At 43.3% G+C, this 17,440-nt stretch overlaps 1 protein-coding gene across 1 annotated transcript in view; it reads left to right on the top strand.

Annotated features, from left to right (window-relative positions):
• The first annotated feature begins 340 nt into the window (after positions 1-340).
• The window catches only part of RANBP9 (RAN binding protein 9), a 95,642-nt gene continuing 78,542 nt past the window's right edge, over positions 341-17,440 (top strand). Inside the window, exons 1-2 of the mRNA XM_030817316.1 lie at positions 341-1,244; positions 15,525-15,636. Coding sequence (XP_030673176.1) covers positions 677-1,244; positions 15,525-15,636 — 680 coding nt within the window. The 5' untranslated portion in view covers positions 341-676. The remainder of the gene's footprint in view (positions 1,245-15,524; positions 15,637-17,440) is intronic.

The raw sequence follows: 17,440 nt of genomic DNA, 5'->3' as shown, positions 1-17,440 counted from the left end.
CGAGAAGCGGAGCCTCGGCTCGGGGTAGCCCTACGGTGGGGAGGTGGGGCGACGACAACAAAAAGAAGTCAAGTGGGAGGGGATTCGCCGGCGAGGGGGGCGACGGCTGCCGCCAAGGGGGAGGAGGCGGACACCTCCGAAGGGATCTGCGGCGCCGGGAGCCCAGCGATCCTGCCCACGAGCGACTGGCGGGCCCAGCAGGGCGCCTCGCGGCGCGCAGCCGGGAGCCCCGCGGCCCGCCCCCTCGCGCCGCTCGCGCCTCTCTCGCGCCTCCGTCCCGCCCCCTCGCCTAGCGCCGCCCGCGCGCAGCGTCTCGCGCCGGCCCGGCCCGCCCGCCGGGAAACAGCCGCGAGAGCAACGAGAGCAGCGGCCGCGGCGGCCGCCAGCGCGCCTTCCCTTCCCGCGTTCCCGTGTCGCCCCCGCCCTCGGCGCCTCGTCCCCGGGCCGCGCGCCCGCGCTCCGGCCAACGTTCTCTCCCGGCCTCCCCGGCACGCCGCCCACTCCCGCGTCTCCGAGCTCCTCAACCGCCGCGGTCTCCCTGGGCGCGCGGCCCGCCGCCTGCTTCCGGGGCGGGCGGACTGGGCGCCTGGTGCCGGCGGCCGCAGCGACAGCGCCCCCGGGAAGCAGAGGAGGAAGAGAAGAGGTGGAGGTGGCCGCAGGCTGAGTCGCGGCCGGGATGTCCGGGCAGCCGCCGCCGCCGCCGCAGCAGCAGCAACAGCAGCAGCAGCTGTCGCCGCCACCGCCGGCGGCCTTGGCCCCAGTCTCCGGAGTCGTCCTGCCGGCGCCCCCAGCCGTCAGCGCCGGCTCCTCTCCGGCCGGCTCGCCCGGCGGCGGAGCGGGCGGCGACGGCTTAGGGGCCGCGGCGGCCGCCCTGCTCCTCCACCCCCCGCCGCCGCCGCCCCCGGCCACCGCGGCCCCGCCGCCCCCGCCGCCGCCCCCACCGCCCCCTGCCTCAGCGGCCGCCCCGGCCAGCGGGCCTCCTGCTCCCCCGGGCCTTGCCGCGGGCCCCGGCCCGGCCGGAGGAGCCCCGGCCCCAGCTCTGGTGGCGGGCAGCAGCGCCGCGGCCCCCTTCCCGCACGGGGACTCGGCCCTGAACGAGCAGGAGAAGGAGCTGCAGCGGCGGCTGAAGCGCCTCTACCCGGCCGTGGACGAGCAGGAGACGCCGCTGCCTCGGTCCTGGAGCCCGAAGGACAAGTTCAGCTACATCGGCCTCTCTCAGAACAACCTGCGGGTGCACTACAAAGGTACTGGGCGTGTGTCCTGCGGTGGGAGTGGGGCACTGACCCGACGTGGCCGGCCGCCGCTGCGCCGCTCTCGACCCGCCCCCGACCCCCGCCCTCCCGGGCTCTGCCCTCGGAGGCCACTCGCCGCCTGTTGTGCTGCTCCGGGTGGGCGCGGGGGTCGCGGTGAAGGGTCCGAGGGTGAGGGGCGAGATTCTTGGAAGAGGAAGGTGAGTAGAATGCCCCAGGGTAGAAAGGAACTGGTAATCCTAGGCCAGGAGCAGGACACCTTGAGGGAATCTGGGATGACAGGACAGAACTGGCTTTCTGATTTCCCTGGTAGATAAATCTTGGGGCTTGGATAGAGGAATCCATGGACTCGGAGTTGGGTTACATTGTTCTCCTGGTGGTAGGTCAGGCGTTCTCTTACAAGGGGGGAAGAGAGGCACGATTCTGAGGTATGATTTCTAATTAAGAGAGAGCAGGGATACACAGGGGGAGGAGTAATCAAAATTAGGCCAGAGATTGTCTAGGGGGACAAAAGGACAAGGGGCCCAAGTTTGCCATCAATATATCTTAGTAAAAGCAACCGGGAGGGTAAGAGAAGGGAACCCCAGGAGCACCCTTTCCTTAGGGGAGCAGAAACCTACCCCTCCCGATTGGAAGTGCCCTATACAGGTCCTTAGGTGTTGATATTACATGAAGTCTTGTTGAAACGAAGATGGAACAAAATGCGGCTTAGTATTTTGAAGAAAATTGGCTTATGTTTTACACCTGCAGTTAAAAACAACAACCTTAGGCTTGTGCTTGCCCCCTTCCTCCCTCACCTACCTCTCCTAGGTTAAAACAAAGCTTGAAGCAAATCAGTTGTATATAAAATTATGAATTGCTATGAGAACTATTGAAATGTAGTCCAATTTAATAGCATGTATCAATTTTCCTTTTGTGGAAGAAAAAAAAATCAACCTAACGTGTCAGTCTGTCTGAAAACAAATCCAGGGTTTTAGGCCCCAAACCTAAAGCAGGAGCTTTTAGATTCACGGCAGCCTCACTTTGATTGGCTATAAAGGGGTCTACTCAGATCTTAGTGAAATGTATGTCGAGGGGATAAACAACCTTGTGGTTGAATTCTTAACTTACACGGGACTGAAATTTGAGAAGAAGCTTGATAAGTAAGTTACTATTTAATCAGAAAGGCGAGTGGCAATAGAAATCTACCAAATGATTTGGCTGCAAAGAATCACGCACAAACATAGGCCTTGTTGAACATTCTTTTTATTCTTGCCATACATCCAAAGAAGTACTTCTAAGTGTTATCTTCCTTAATCTAAACGTCTGAACATTTCATTCACGATATCAAATCTTTGTTTTTTCTCAAGTTAGGACCTTTTGTTAATTTCCTTGTGAAGTATTCTACTTTTATGTTTTAATTTGTATGAACGGTGGTATGTTATGAGGTGTTTACTTCTGATCTGGCTGCCAGAAAGCCGTTGTTAGATGTGACAGAATTTTATAATTTTAAATTTATGGTCGACAGCAAATAATTTGCTCATAAAATCAGAGCCAGTGTAGATGAACAAAGAATCCTAGATTTCCTGAGTTCTGCAGTCGTTTGTGGTTGTAGATATTTTACAAGACTGGGCCTCAGTTTCTTCCTCTGAGTGGTGTGTAAGTTGAGCTGGACGATTGGTAAGGAAATTTCCAGCTCTGAATTTCCGTGATGTCTAAGATTCGTGATTACTGTTTATTTAGTACTGTAAGGTGTCTTGATTAGTTTTAGTCTTTTACATAAAATTGATGGTTAGGTCAGAGAAAAATACATGTTTATGTGAAATTAGTTGGAGTTTGGAATGTTTCTGACACTGCTGTCTCAATTGTTTTTATTCTTGGCCTCTTTATTTCTGTTGTGTAATACTAAGACTCAGTTTTTGGGAACATAACTGTTTTATAAACATAAATCATTATTTCTGGAGAAACAGATTATGTTGTCTGTTATCTTTTTTATTTTCTTTCCCTCTCTTCTATCTTCCCTTTGTCTCTTACCCCTTGTCAGAAATAGTCTTTTTCTCTTTCTACTGCCTCTTCCTGTTGTCCTGTTACTGTAGACTGTGTGTGTGTGTGTGTGTGTGTGTGTGTGTTTTCTGTTGTTACTGTTGATTTTCTGTGTGTGTTCTGAGAGGACCACGCCGATTGTAGTGGGCAACTCTGTCCCAGTAGCAGTAGCAGTAGCAGTAGCAGTAGCAAAGGAGAAGTATCATAGAGAGTGGATAATACTTTAAAGTCACAGAATAAGAAGAGTGAATTTTTATTTAATCTATCATTGTGCTGCATTGATTTTACTTAAGTATTATAAGACACTTTTAACATTAAAAACTACTATTCATATATTCATGTATTACAGAATTTCAAAAGGGTGATTATAATTATTTTCCAGAGTGACGAGAATTTTCCTTATCTTTGAAATAGAAGTGTTTTGCTTTCTTTTGCTCCAAAGGTATTCTGTTTTTTTTGTTGTTGTTGTTCTGGTGTTTTGTTTTTTTTTTTTTGATGATAGGGTTTCAACTCTGTTGCCTTGATGGAGTGCAGTGGTGCGATCATGGCTCACTGCCGTCTAGACCTCCTAGGCTCAAGGGATCCCCCTGCCTCGATCGCCCAAGTAGCTGGGACCACAGGCTCCTGTCACTGTGCTGGGCTAAGTTGTAATTTTTTTTTGTGGAGATGGGGTCTTACTGTGTTGGCTAGGCTGGTGTTGAACGTCTGGGCTCAAGTGATCCTCCCACCTTGGCTTCCCAAAGTACTGGAATTATAAGCCTGAGCCACTGTGTCCAGTCTCTATTCTGTTTTTAAGATGTTCTTCTAAATTGAAATGACTGCTTTTGGAAGTAGTATTGTTCCTTAAATGATTTGAAGAGATTAATGTTAAATAATACTAGACATGCAGATAAGGTTGATTGGATTGCAGAGGAATAACAGGGTATGTATAGTATATGTGAAATTTTTGAAAGGCCTTTTGCTTAGCAGTCACACAACAACTATTGAAAAATCCAGGGATAGCCCCTCTTATTTTTGAAATTGTTGTCAGTATTGAATAAGTACAAATGTGACAAGTTTAGACTTAGTTATAATGATAACGGGAAAATAATTTTAATGATATGACAATGGATTTAGTCTAAATGTTTCAACAACAGATTGCATTTTTATATATTTCTAGTTATTACCACTATTTGGATATTTTATAGAGTGTTTTATATATACACACACTAGTGGATCTGGACAAGATCCTGGAATTTTCATTTTAAATTTTAGAGAGTGGTAGAACCTGGAGGTTAGATCTTCCCAGTCATAAGTAAGTCAAGATTGAAAATTTTCACTAACTCCAGATTTAGTGTTCTTTTCACAATACCATAGTATTGCCTCTTTTAGTTCATATGAGACTTCATTATCTCAAGTAGATAAAATCCCGTGATCACATTTAGAACTGTTAAAGAATAGTTGAGATTGAAAATACTTACTCTGGGGGAAAAAGGTAACTGGAACACAGTGTTTCAGAAAGGTCCAGACACGTTGATTTTACTGATTTAGGACAGTTTAGAAGAAATGCAAGATAAATGAAAGTTGGGAATTATAGAAAGCAATGAAATAGTGAATTTCAGTGGGTGTGGTGGCTTATGCCTGTAATCCCAGCACTTTGGGAGGCCAAAGTAGAAGGATCGCTTGAGCCCAAGGGTTCTAGACCAGCCCGGGCAACATAGTGGGACCCCATCTCTACCCCTAAAAATTAACCGGGCTAAGTGGCACACACCTGAAATCCCAGCCACTTAGAAGGCTGAGGGAGGAGGATTGGTTGAGCCCAGGAGGTTGAGGCTTCAGTGAGCCATGATGGCCTGGGTGACAGAGCGAGACCCTATCTAAAAAAAAAAAAGAGAAATAGTGAATTGCATTTTTTTTTTGTTTGTTTGAGACAGAGTCTTGCTCTATCGTCCAGGCTGGAGTGCAGTGGCACAATCTCTACTCATTGCAGCCTCTCCTGGGTTCATGCAGTTCTCATGCCTCAGCCTCCTGAGTAGCTCGGATTACAGGCACTTAGCACCACGTCCAGCTAATTCTTGTATTTCTAGTAGAGACGGGGTTTCACCATGTTGGCCAGGCTGGTCTTGAACTCCAGACCTCAGATGATCCACCCACCTCGGCCTCCCAAAGTGCCGGGATTACAGGCATGAGCCACTGCGCCTGGCCTGAATTGTACTTTTTTTTTTTTTTTTTTTTTTTTTTTTTAAGATGGAGTCTCGCTCTGCTGTTGCCAGGCTGGAGTACAGTGGCGCCATCTTGGCTCACTGCAACCTCTGCCTCCCGGGTTCAAGCAATTCTTCTGCCTCAGCCTCCTGAGTAGCTGGGACTACAGGCGTGTGCCACCACGCCTGGCTAATTTTTGTATTTTTAGTAGAGAGGAGGTTTCAACATGTTGGCCAGGATGGTCTCAATCTCTTGACCTCTTGATCCGCCCGCCTCGCCCTCCCAAAGTGCTGGGATTACAGGTGTGAGCCACTGTGCCCAGCCAGAATTGCACTTTTTAATTGAAATGTTATGAACAATATCTAACCAAATAGGTTGAACTTTTTTTTTTTTTTTGAGACCGACTCTTGCTCTGTTGCCCAGGCTGGAGTGCAGTGGCGCGATCTTGGCTCACTGCAAGCTCCGCCTCCCGGGTTCACGCTATTCTCTTGCCTTAGCCTTCCAAGTAGCTGGGACTACAGGTGCCCACCCCGACGCCCGGCCAATTTTTTGTATTTTTAGTAGAGATAGGGTTTCACCGTGTTAGCCAGGGTGGTCTCGATCGCCTGACCTAGTGATCCACCCGCCTTGGCCTCCCAAAGTGCTGGGATTACAGGCATGATAGGTTGAACGTGTGTTATACTTATCTGTCTTTCCCACCTGTACCCCCAGTCAGTCATTAGCCCTTGAACACTTCTCAAATATAATTGCTTATCTAATTTCTTGCACTTTTTAAGGATGAACAAAAATTTCAGCATGCTTGCTTACAAGTACAAATGTCAAGCATTATGGGGGTGATATAAAAATGTTTCTTTTTTTTTTTTCTTTTTTGAGATGGAGTCTTGCTCTGTCGCCCAGGCTGGAGGGCAGTGGTGCAATCTCTGCTCACTGCAAGCTCCGCATCCTGGGTTCATACCATTCTCCTGCTTCAGCCTCCCGAGTAGCTGGGACTACAGGCGCCTGCCACCACGCCCGGCTAATTTCTTTTGTAGTTTTAGTAGAGACGTGGTTTCATGGAGTTAGTCAGGATGGTCTTGATCTCCTGACCTTGTGATATGCCCTCCTTGGCCTCCCAAAGTGTTGGGATTACAGGCGTGAGCCACCGTGCCTGGCCTAAAAATGTTCCTTAAAATGAAGGAATTGAAGAATTACTTGCCAAGATTTTGGGAAATTAGGTTTAAAAATGCCAGTTGGTAACTGCAAGAATCAAGTAAATCTAATAATCCTGCAGAACAATAGACAATAATGATGTATATATATTTTTTTGAGACAGAATCTTGCTCTGTTGCCCAGGCCGAAGTACAGTGGTGGCACTATGTCAGCTTACTGCAACCTCCATCTGGATTCAAGTGACTTTCCAGCCTCAGCCTCCCAAGTACCCGGGATTGCAAGCGCCTGCCACCATGCCTGGCTAATTTTTTTTTTTTTTTTTTTTGAGACGGAGTCTCACTCTGTCGCCCAGGCTGGAGTTCAGTGGCGCAATCTCGGCTCACTGCAAGCTCCGCCTCCCGGGTTCACGCCATTCTCCTGCCTCAGCCTCTCCGAGTAGCTGGGACTACAGGCGCCCGCCACCACGCCCGGCTAATTTTTTATATTTTTAGTAGAGACGGGGTTTCACTGTGGTCTCGATCTCCTGACCTCGTGATTCGCCCACCTCGGCCTCCCAAAGTGCTGGGATTACAAGCGTGAGCCACCGCGCCCGGCCCGCCTGGCTAATTTTTGTATATTTAGTAGAGATGGGGTTTTGCCATGTTGGCCAGGCTGGTCTGGAACTCCTGACCTCAAGTGATCCGCCTGCCTTGGCTTCTCAAGTGCTGGGATTATAGGCGTGAGCCACTGCACCTAGCCTAATGATATATATTCTGCTAGACTAGACAATTTATATGTGTTTCTCACTGTTCATTTCTTCATTTATTTAATAAGCTTTTAGTGAATGTTTACTTTGTGCTAGGTTCTGGACACTCAAAGGTGGAGAAGATACTGTCATTGAATTCAGAGAGCTCAGAGGACATAAAATAGAGTACTAAGGGAAATATTATGAAGAGTACTGTGGAAGATAGGAGGAGCGTCTAACCCAGGCTGACATTGGAAAGAATGAAGGAAGTGTAGGTATCAGGGATAGCTTCTTGGAGGAGTCGAGGCTAGTGGTCAGTCTTAAAAGATGAGTAGGATATAGGAGAAAGGGAGGGGCTAGGTTGCAAATGAAGGAAAAGCAAAAACAGAGAATTACTTTATGTGTCTGGTTTTACAAGCAATTTTGGGTTGGCATTTAAAGTATGTGACAAGGAATATCTGGGAAAAGATCAAGTAGGAGGCTTTTTTTTTTCTTTCTTTTTTGAGGCAGGGTCTGACTCCATTGTCCAGGCTAGAATGCAGTGGTGCGATCTAGGCTCACTGCAACCTCTGCCTCCTGGGCTCAAGTGATCCTCTCACCTCAGCATCCTGAATAGCTGCAACTACAGGCACGCGCCACCACACCCAGCTAATTTTTTGTATTTTTTTTGTAGTGAAGGGGGTTTTGCCATGTTGCCCAGGCTGGTCTCGAATTCCTGAACTCAAGCTGTCTGCCTGCCGTAGCCTCCCAAAGTGCTAGGATTACAGGCAGGAGCCACTGTACCTGGCCCAGTTAGGAGCCCTGTGGAATATTTTGTTGAGTTTAGATCTTACTCTGTAGGAGATGGAGAATCATCAAAGGATTTTAAATAGGAAGTGACTGGCTCATATCTTCATTTTTGTCAGATTACGCAGCTGATTGGAAGATAGACTCAAGAGGTTACAAGAGTGGGAATAGCAAATTCATTTAGAAGACTGTCGCAGTAGACCATGTTAGAATTGACCTCAGCTGGGTCAGTGGTAGGGACAGAGAAAGGCAGATATATTTGTGAGATACTTAAAAGTAATACTGAGAGGGTATTAGGAATGATGGTGAGAGAAATCAAGGAAAATGTTTGGGTTTCCAACTGTTAGGATGATGTTTGGGTCTTTAGCTGTTAGGCTCTTGCAGTGAACCATGAGTAAAATAATGATTGTGAAGAAGACTGTATTGCAGTATAGTTGGAGATAAGTAAAAATGGGAATCTCAGCCCTGTGATCTGACTTCATGGAAACCAGAAGAAGCCAAAGAAACAAGCCTTACAGAAAGAACAGGCTGTTCCTGGAGTTAAGGGGACTCTAAATGGTCTTAACAGTCATGACTTCATTCTATTCTATTAAAATGACTCAGCTCCAATCACTAGTTTCTGGTTGTTTTCTGATTTCTTTTTCCCTACTGACTGGCTTATCCTTTCCTTTCTATGTCAAATTCCTGAGAGACTTAACAGATTGGCCTGGCTAATTGCTATGATTCTTAGTTGGGCAGAGCTTTTTGTTACAGACTATGTTGTGAATTGGTGGCCTTCAAGTCAGGTGCTAACCTGTGTTGAATCAGCTGTAGGAGTGGTGGTAATTATAAAATACAAAATACCCTGCTGGTACAAGGATAGTCTGGGTCTCACTTCTTTCGGTAGGGACAATGTGTGAGGCAGTTTCTCCTGGGAAGGGTTGGCAGTTAACCGTAATTGACCTGAAGCTTGGGAGAGAGGTCTAGGTCGTGACTGATTTAGGAGTCACTTGTAGGTGGTAGTTGAAACTCAGAGTGTTTGAGAGAGAGGGGGAGAATATGTAATAGAGTGAGAAAAAGCAGTGGGCCAAAGATGGGGACCCTGAAAAACACCAACATTGAAAGACTAGAGGGAGCACAAAAGAAATGGTAGGTCCCCAGACATCAAGGAGATTGGTGTCACAGAAGCTGAGCACGGGAGGGTGCAGTGGCTCACACCTGTAATCCCCGACACTTTGGGAAGTCGAGGTGGGAGGATTGCTTGAACCCAGGAAGTTGAGGCTGTAGCCAGCGGTGATCATGCCACTGCATTTTAGCCTGGGCAACAGAATGGGACACTGTCTCAAACAGCCTCCCCACCCTCCCTAGAAATGAGGAAGGGATATTTAGTGTCTGTTGCAACAGATAGGTTTAGTAGGATAGGCACAGATAGTTTTCCACTACATTTGGAAATTAGATCATTGTGACTTTAGGAGAGCAGTTCGAATTGAGTGATGGGGCAAAAACCAGATTTCAGTGGGTTGAAAGAGTAAATGAAAGGATCAAGTAGAGAGGATAGTGAATAGAGATTATCCTTGAGAAATATACATGAAGGAAGAGATTAGGCATTTCCTAGAGGAGGATGGAGGTTAAGGTAGGATTTTTTTTTTTCCTCTAATTTTTAATGGCTGATAGTGGAGTTACGTTTTACCTGGGGTTTAGCTTCTAACGTCAGCATAGAAGATGAAAATCCTACATATCCAAAATTATCCTTAAAAATTCCATTGGAAAGTATTGTGTTGGAGACCACTGTGTCATTTCTTAGTCAATCTTGTTTTAATTTGGTTGTGTAGGTAAAACTGAAGCAACATAAATTAAATGAAAATACTATATTATATTAGTCCAACATACGGTGTTCCAGTAAATGTACACAAAATTTAACATTTTAACAAATAAAATTGATTAGCCTACCTGGTGGTTATTACTGTTTTTTTTCTTGAGACAGAGTCTCGCTTTGTCAGGCCAGATCCCAGGTTTAAGCAATTCTCCCTCAACTTCCCGAATAGCTGAGATTACACACACCCACCACCATGCCTGGCTAAGTTTTATGTTTTTAGTAGAGATGGGATTTCGCTGTGTTGGCCAGGCTGGTCTCGAACTCCTGACCTCAAGTGATCCACCCACCTTGGCCTCCCAAAGTGCTGGGATTACAGGCATGAGCCACTGTGCCCGGCCTTTCAAGGTAAAAAATTATATACCACCAACTCTGGTACATTACTGACGATGATTATATGTAGCACAGAGGCATAGAATTTGTGAAAAGTGTACATTTTGGGGACATTGTCCCTTTACAGATTGAGGAGGAGAGAGTAGAGAGGAAGATAATGAAATACAAGCTCGAGAGGCTGACAGAGAGGCTTCTAGGGAGGAAACCGGTTCCAGAGTCCAGAATGGTTGGTCTTGAAGAGGAGAGTATAGACTGTCCCTCTGATAATAGTGGAAGAGGTGAAGACTACTAGGGACATAGATCACTTTGTAATAAAAGAGTGGAGAGTTGAATATGACCATAGCTAATGGCCTCCCGTTTTTGTTTGTTTGTTTGTTTGTTTTTTTTGAGATGGAGCCTTGCTCTTGTCGCCCAGGCTGGAGTGCAGTGGTACAATCTCGGCTCACTGCAACCTCTGCCTCCAGGGTTCAAGCCATTCTTCTGTCTCAGCCTCCCGAGTAGCTGGGAATACAGGTGTGCACCACCACGCCTGGCTCCTTTTTGTATTTTCAGTGGAGATGGGGTTTTACATTGGCCAGGCTGGTCTCAAACTCCTGACCTCAGGTGATCTGCCTGCCTTGGCCTCCCAAAGTGCTGGGATTACAGGTGTGAGCCACCGCACCCAGCTGGCCTCCTGTTTTCTTGATAAGAGGCGAGGTACTTTGCTCATGAATTTAAGTAGAGGATGTAAAGCTTAAAGTAAATGATGAAAATGTGGACTAGCCATTGAGAGTAATAGGGAATAAGCTGACAGAACATTTCTAAAAATATTGTTGGTAGCATTGAGAGTGCTTAGTTGACATCATTGGTTCATAGCAGTGGCTGTTCGTAAGATTTTGGACTTTATTCGGTGGAAGTCAACTGTCCAGTGTGGGAGTATGGAAGGTAGATTATAATACTGAGAGTGTCGTTTTCTGGTTGGATATGATAGAAGGATGGGCATATGAGGGAAATCAAGGATATTTGAGAGCTTTAAGTGATTACCATGTAGCCTGTCCTGGAAGAGGAAAAAGGGAGAAAAAAACACAAAGAGTTTGAGGAATTAGTGTTCCCATGATGTTGAAGAGGAAGTATAGATGTGAAGGCTTTAGAAAGGGGATAGAACAGGATGGTGTGTTCTGGAGGAAGATACTGGTGTTTCTGCAATAATGTCATGAATGCGTGGCTGGAAAACCGTGTTTTCCACAAAATCAGTGCGCCAAAAGTAATAGGACTTATGTGAACTAGCTGGAGCAACCACTTAAAACCTTGGGAACTTCGTAAGCATTAATCAGAACACTACAAAAATTATAGTCCTAATAAAATAACAGCCCAGTTGAATTTTCACTGTGCCCGGTATTACAGGTGGCGTGGTCCGTTGCAGCTTTAGACTCTGGGTCTTGGGCTTTTGCTTCTTCAAGAAGGAATGATTGAAGTTAGAGTGGAAGTTAGTGGGAATAAAGAGGTTCAGGAATTAAAACGCAGGGAAAAAATAATTACACGTGAGTGTTAAGTTTGTAAATGTACAGGAGAGATACATGTTGCTATGGGGGCTTGTAAAAAGGAGCTTCAACCAAGTTGGAGAGATTAGAGAAAGAATATTTGAGGAAGTAAAGCTTGAGCTAAGATTAAAAGTGTGAGTAGGACCTACTCAGGCTAAGAAGGAAAGGTGGAGGGAATAGCATGTGTACAGACTGGCCTGATCAATGTGAAGAATTGAAATAGTGCTGATGTGGCTGAAGCAGAAAGGTGGAAAGTGCAGGTGGAGAGCAAGGCCAGACAAGGTGTTCAGGAAGCGTGTCTTTTTCCTAGGCCAAAGAGGAGGCTTTGGAAGGAATCTTAGTTGTATTGAGGGCTGGTGATACAAGGACAGCTGATTTATATTTCCAGAAAGGCACTGGCTGGCTGCATGTTGGCGAGTGGAAGGGAGTGGGAATATGGGGTAGAATGGTTTATTCAAACTCTTTCCATCAGATTGTTTGAATAAAAAGAGCTAAACTTGTTAGCCTTAGAATTAGGAAGTATTACATATGTTTTCTTCTAAAGCCACATAGAAAACAATACTGATGACTGTAGTTTTAAAAGTTTAAACTTTGGTAGTATGAGGTTGTTTTTTGGTTACCACAGAATTTGAGGTAATAATAAACTTTCAGGTGATGAGCGTTGTTAGAAATAGGCCCTTTGCTGCTGATATTACAAGTTGGAGCATCCCAAATTTGAAATTCAAAATGCTCTCAGAATTCAAAACTTGATTTTTTTTTTTTTTTACTTTTGGGACAGAGTCTCACTCTGTTGCCCAGGCTGGAGTGCAGTGGCGCTGTCAGGTCCCTGCAACTTCTGCCTCCCAAGTTCAAGCGATTCTTGTGCCTCAGCCTCCCGAGTAGCTGGGATTACAGGCGCACACTATCATGCCAGGCTAATTTTTGTATTTTTAGTACAGGCAGGGTTTCACCATGATGGCCAAGCTGGTCTTGAACTCCTGACCTCAAGTGATCCGCCCACCTCAGCCTCCCAAAGTGCTGGAATTACAGGCATGAGCCACCACTCCAGGCTCAAAGGAAATGCCCATTGAAACATTTTAGATTTTTGGATTTAGGATGCTTAACTGGTAAGTATGTGCAAATATTGTAAAATCTGAAAAAAATCTAAAACACTTCTGGTCCCAAGCATGTCAGATAAGGGATATTCAACTTGAACTGGTCTCATTTAAGAAATAGTATGAAACCTTATAATCTTGCGTTTAAACTTTTCCTTATACCTTTTACATCTAATTTAAACATGAAACCTTTTTAGTTTTAACATTTACAGAATTTATCTGCAATTAGTGAATCGTAACAAATATAATGGATACTTGAAGATTTATAACTGGTACTTTATAGTAATTTTTGCATAATGGAAAAATGTATGGGATTTTAATTCATGCATGGATTTAATATATGTTTCTACCAATTTGGGGCAGGGTATATAATGTGTAAAAATTTTATTTATTTTTTCTGTAGGCTCACGACAGATTACAGATTTCTTCATTTCAAAAAGTGAGGTTAAATAATACCTATTTCATAAATGTTGAAAGAGAAAAATCCATACAAAAGCACCTAACTCTTTGAGAGACTGTGTACTTTCAAATATTAGTTTCTTTCTCTTTTCCCATAGAAGTAGCCAGAATAGGACATGGGGATATGTGAAGTGATCCCCGAATGTTCATATTAACTAAATCCTTCATGTGGGTTCAGAGCTCACACTAGATCAGGTTTCTTGAAAAATCCCAGCACAAGTCCTGGTTTGGAATTCTCTTTTAGCAGTGTGACTTTGGGCGAGTTTCATTATCTTCCCTTAGATTCCTCAACTGTGAAATGATAATAAATAGTACCTACCTCATGGGGTTGTTTTGGATATTAAATGAGTTAATAAACTTAATGCTCTTAGAACAGTGCCTTTCACACAGTATTAAATATATGTAACTATTACTTGTTATTAAGAATACTTCGGGATTACTTTATCCCTAAAAGTTTGGGTCACTCCCCTTAAAAAAAATCAGTGGATTTAGGACTGCAGTTAGATTTTGTTTAGATAATTTTCTGTAGATTTATTTGTAACAATCTAATTTTTAAATATGTAGTTTCCATGGCCTTTTCTCAGGTAACTTAATTATTTGAACATATTTTGACTGAAAAATGTGTTTTACTGCCACCATAATTAAATATTATTGCAAAGTGACTAGTGCGCAGATTTGTGCAATTATCTTCCGCTGCTTAGCTCAGTATATTAATCTATTACCTGCATCATATGTTAAAGTAGTTTTGACGCGTGTAAATATTGTTGCTTCCATTTTTGTCTTCCTAGCCAAGCTTGTTGACTCCTTATGGTCACCAGGCTAAAAGAACTTCTGCCCATAACCCAAGTTTTCATGGTAATGGAAGGAGTGGCAGAATTCATTCCATTTTTTGTGGGGGGAGTGGGGGTGTGAACATGTACTAATTTGCATTGCAAGTGTAAACTTAAGTGTTTAATAATAATAAGGCATGTGTTGGAAATTCGGTAAATTTGGTCAAGTGTGTGGTAAGGGAGGATATGATCTCATTCATGTGTGATGATTGTATATCTTAAGATACAATTTTTGACTTACAAGGAGGTATTTAGTTTCAAAACAATCATGATAAATTTGAGGAGAATTCTGCTACCCATGAAGGTAATTTTATAGTATGACTGAAAGATTAATGCGAAGTTTGTATTGTGTGGAGCATATTTAACTAGAACACCCAAATAATGATTTAGAGTATTGTTTCTCATGCAGTCCTTTTGGGGATTATGGAGACTTGTCTCACTCATACTCTTTGAGTACTTGCTGACATGCTACTTCAACTTCTTTCTTTATTCTCCCATGGTTTTGTGGACATATTTTCTCTTAATATTGTCCACATGCCAGCTTTCAAAGTAATTTGTGTCTTGGGCGAGAGGTAGGGGAAGTGATTGTGAGTTTAGCAAACCCTATGGGATTAGAATTGAGGAATAGCTGGTTTTAAAAGTTTGAAAGCCATTATCTAACAGATTTTCTAAAATGTCAGCAGTGGCATGGTGTTATTTCTGTTGTTTAAAAAGAAAAAATACATTTAGAAATTAGATGTATTTCTCAATAGGCTATTATTGGCCCAAGAGATTTTATGAGTCAGCTTTAATTAATAAGACTATATCAAAGAACAAAATTGTAAATTCTTAAGAAAGCTGTTTTGCCAATTCAATTTAATTGTGTAAGATTTCACTTAGAAATATACAATACAGATGCTTCTGGTTTAAAGAGCAGGCCTTTGGCAAGAGTGTACAGAATTATATAAGTTATATGCAAATTTAGACCTGATAAAATTAAGATCTTTCCCTCATGTTCTTCATACAGCCTTTTATCTCTTAAAAATATAGTGTACTCTATAATGTCTTTTATTTAATTTGCATAAAAGGCTGCTAGGTTCAATTTACATATTTGGATTCTGCAATCTTAATAAAACTAGTAATAGTGTGAAGAGTTCTGTGGTTAACGGGCTATTTTGCATATTGGGTTCATGGTGATGATAAACGTTTTATTGAGTATTTGAACTGATAGGAGCAGAAATTACACGTCATTCCAAAAACCTGTATGTTCCTGAATTGTTTAAGGTTTTCATTTTTCAGTGAGTATCTCATGTGACTTCTTTTTTCCTTCCTATTTCATATGCAGGTCATGGCAAAACCCCAAAAGATGCAGCGTCAGTTCGAGCCACGCATCCAATACCAGCAGCCTGTGGGATTTATTATTTTGAAGTAAAAATTGTCAGTAAGGGAAGAGATGGGTAAGTGTAAATTTTGATGAGAAAAATCGTTTGCTAGTTTTTTTGTTTTGATTCATAATGTTTATGATGTAATTGGAAAGTTGGAATCCTGGAAATTTTGGTAATTGGAAAAGTGGAATCTGAATATTTCAGTATAACAGATTGGATCTGGTTAAGCTTAAATACTAGCTGAAGTTAAAGCTTGAGGTGGTGATATTAACTAAGCTTTTCTGGTAGGTTTATTATTAAAATGGAGAATTGGAATTAAGGAATGAAGGGATGGTGACTCATTTTCCATGACTTTTCTTACGCTTCTTTTTCCTGAATTCTGCTAAGAAGTTAAATCCTCTCAAAGCTAGTAATCATAGTCAGTTGGTGATTCATAGGTATTTTACAGATGTTGGGCTTAGAATTTTAGGTTTCACCTGGGAAATGTGTATTTGTATGCTGTCAGCTAGAGGAGATTTTCAAGGTTTAGGATGTGGTTTAGAAATTTCCAAATGAGAATTCAATGGTAGGGCCTGGAACCAAATTTTGTGTCATTGCTTTTCAGCTTGGGATTGGTGTGTGGTTTGTATGGGTATCAGAATCACTTATGAGACTATTAAAAATATAGTAATTTTTTGGGCCTTACCCCAAAAGTTCCTAAGTTAGGATTTTTAGAAGTAGAGCTTTGGGCAAGATAGGCATTTTGAGAAAGCTCCACACTGAATTTTGGTGCCTATCCGTGGTTAAGCACTAATTACCTAGAATCATTGGATCTATCCTATAGTATTTCCTGATAACTTGATTGCATATCAGAGGTCTCTTAAAGCAGTCATAGGGTCATTAGTTGAGTTACCAAGACAAAGCTATTGGGCCGTGTGGATAAGTTGCCCTGTGAGGTCAGTCAGATGGACCTCAAATCAAACCCCTCTTAGTGGTCCTCCTGTGTTTAATTAACCAAATAAGTGTATTCAGTAGATTACTCCTTTATTGGCTGAATATTCTCGATGTCAACAGTATGAGCAACAGAAAATAAAAACTTGGCATTCAGTGACCGCTTTTTATGTAACTGCCTCAGTTTTCTCAGGGTAATCAAGCCAAAGAGAAAATCAGAGATGCCAAGGATAGAGTGGTTGAGAGAGGCCCCATATTGAAATAGGCACACAATTGTCACCATTTCTCACTTTACAAGCTCTATGATCAGTAAGCTGATTCTTTTTATACTTCAAATTATATGAACTTGACCTCATATTTGGCTGCAAATACCCTGATGATTCTCGAATCTAATGCTGCATCTTAGCTTATTCCCTTGAGCTCCAGACAACGTGTCTAACCAAATGTTTGCATTTGAATGTCCCGCAGGCATTTAAATTTAGCTTGTTTAAAATCTTTTTCTGAGAAGGAAAAAAAAAAAACAAAACATTTGGTTGGTGGTTTCACTATTGCTAGAAACTTGAGAATTTCCTGCTTTTAACTTTTCTGTTCATCTCTACTGCCTCTCCCTTTGTCAGATCTCAATTATTTATCTGCTGAATTACTCTGAGATAGTTGGTTGATGGGTCTCCAGTTGCTCCCTGTTTTGCTCTTATTCTAGTCTATAACTGTTAAGTCAGTGTTCTTAGTAATACAAAACTGAATTGCCTTTACCCATTTTTTGAGATCGTTTGGGACATCTGTTGCTTCAAGGATAAAATGTAGAGCTTCTTAACAGGACCCCTCGGATCTGACTAGCTCTTGCGTCATTTTTCAGTCTCTTTGTAGCCAGGATCCCTTATCCTTTTAAAATTAGGTATATTTACATATAGTAAACTTTATTCTTTTTAGTGTACAGTTCTGTGAG

The sequence above is a fragment of the Nomascus leucogenys genome, chromosome 8, assembly GCF_006542625.1.
Source record: "Nomascus leucogenys isolate Asia chromosome 8, Asia_NLE_v1, whole genome shotgun sequence".
Classification (NCBI taxonomy): domain Eukaryota; kingdom Metazoa; phylum Chordata; class Mammalia; order Primates; family Hylobatidae; genus Nomascus; species Nomascus leucogenys.
The sequence above is the reverse complement of the archived record's forward strand: the minus strand, read 5'-3'. Positions and strand labels throughout refer to the sequence as shown.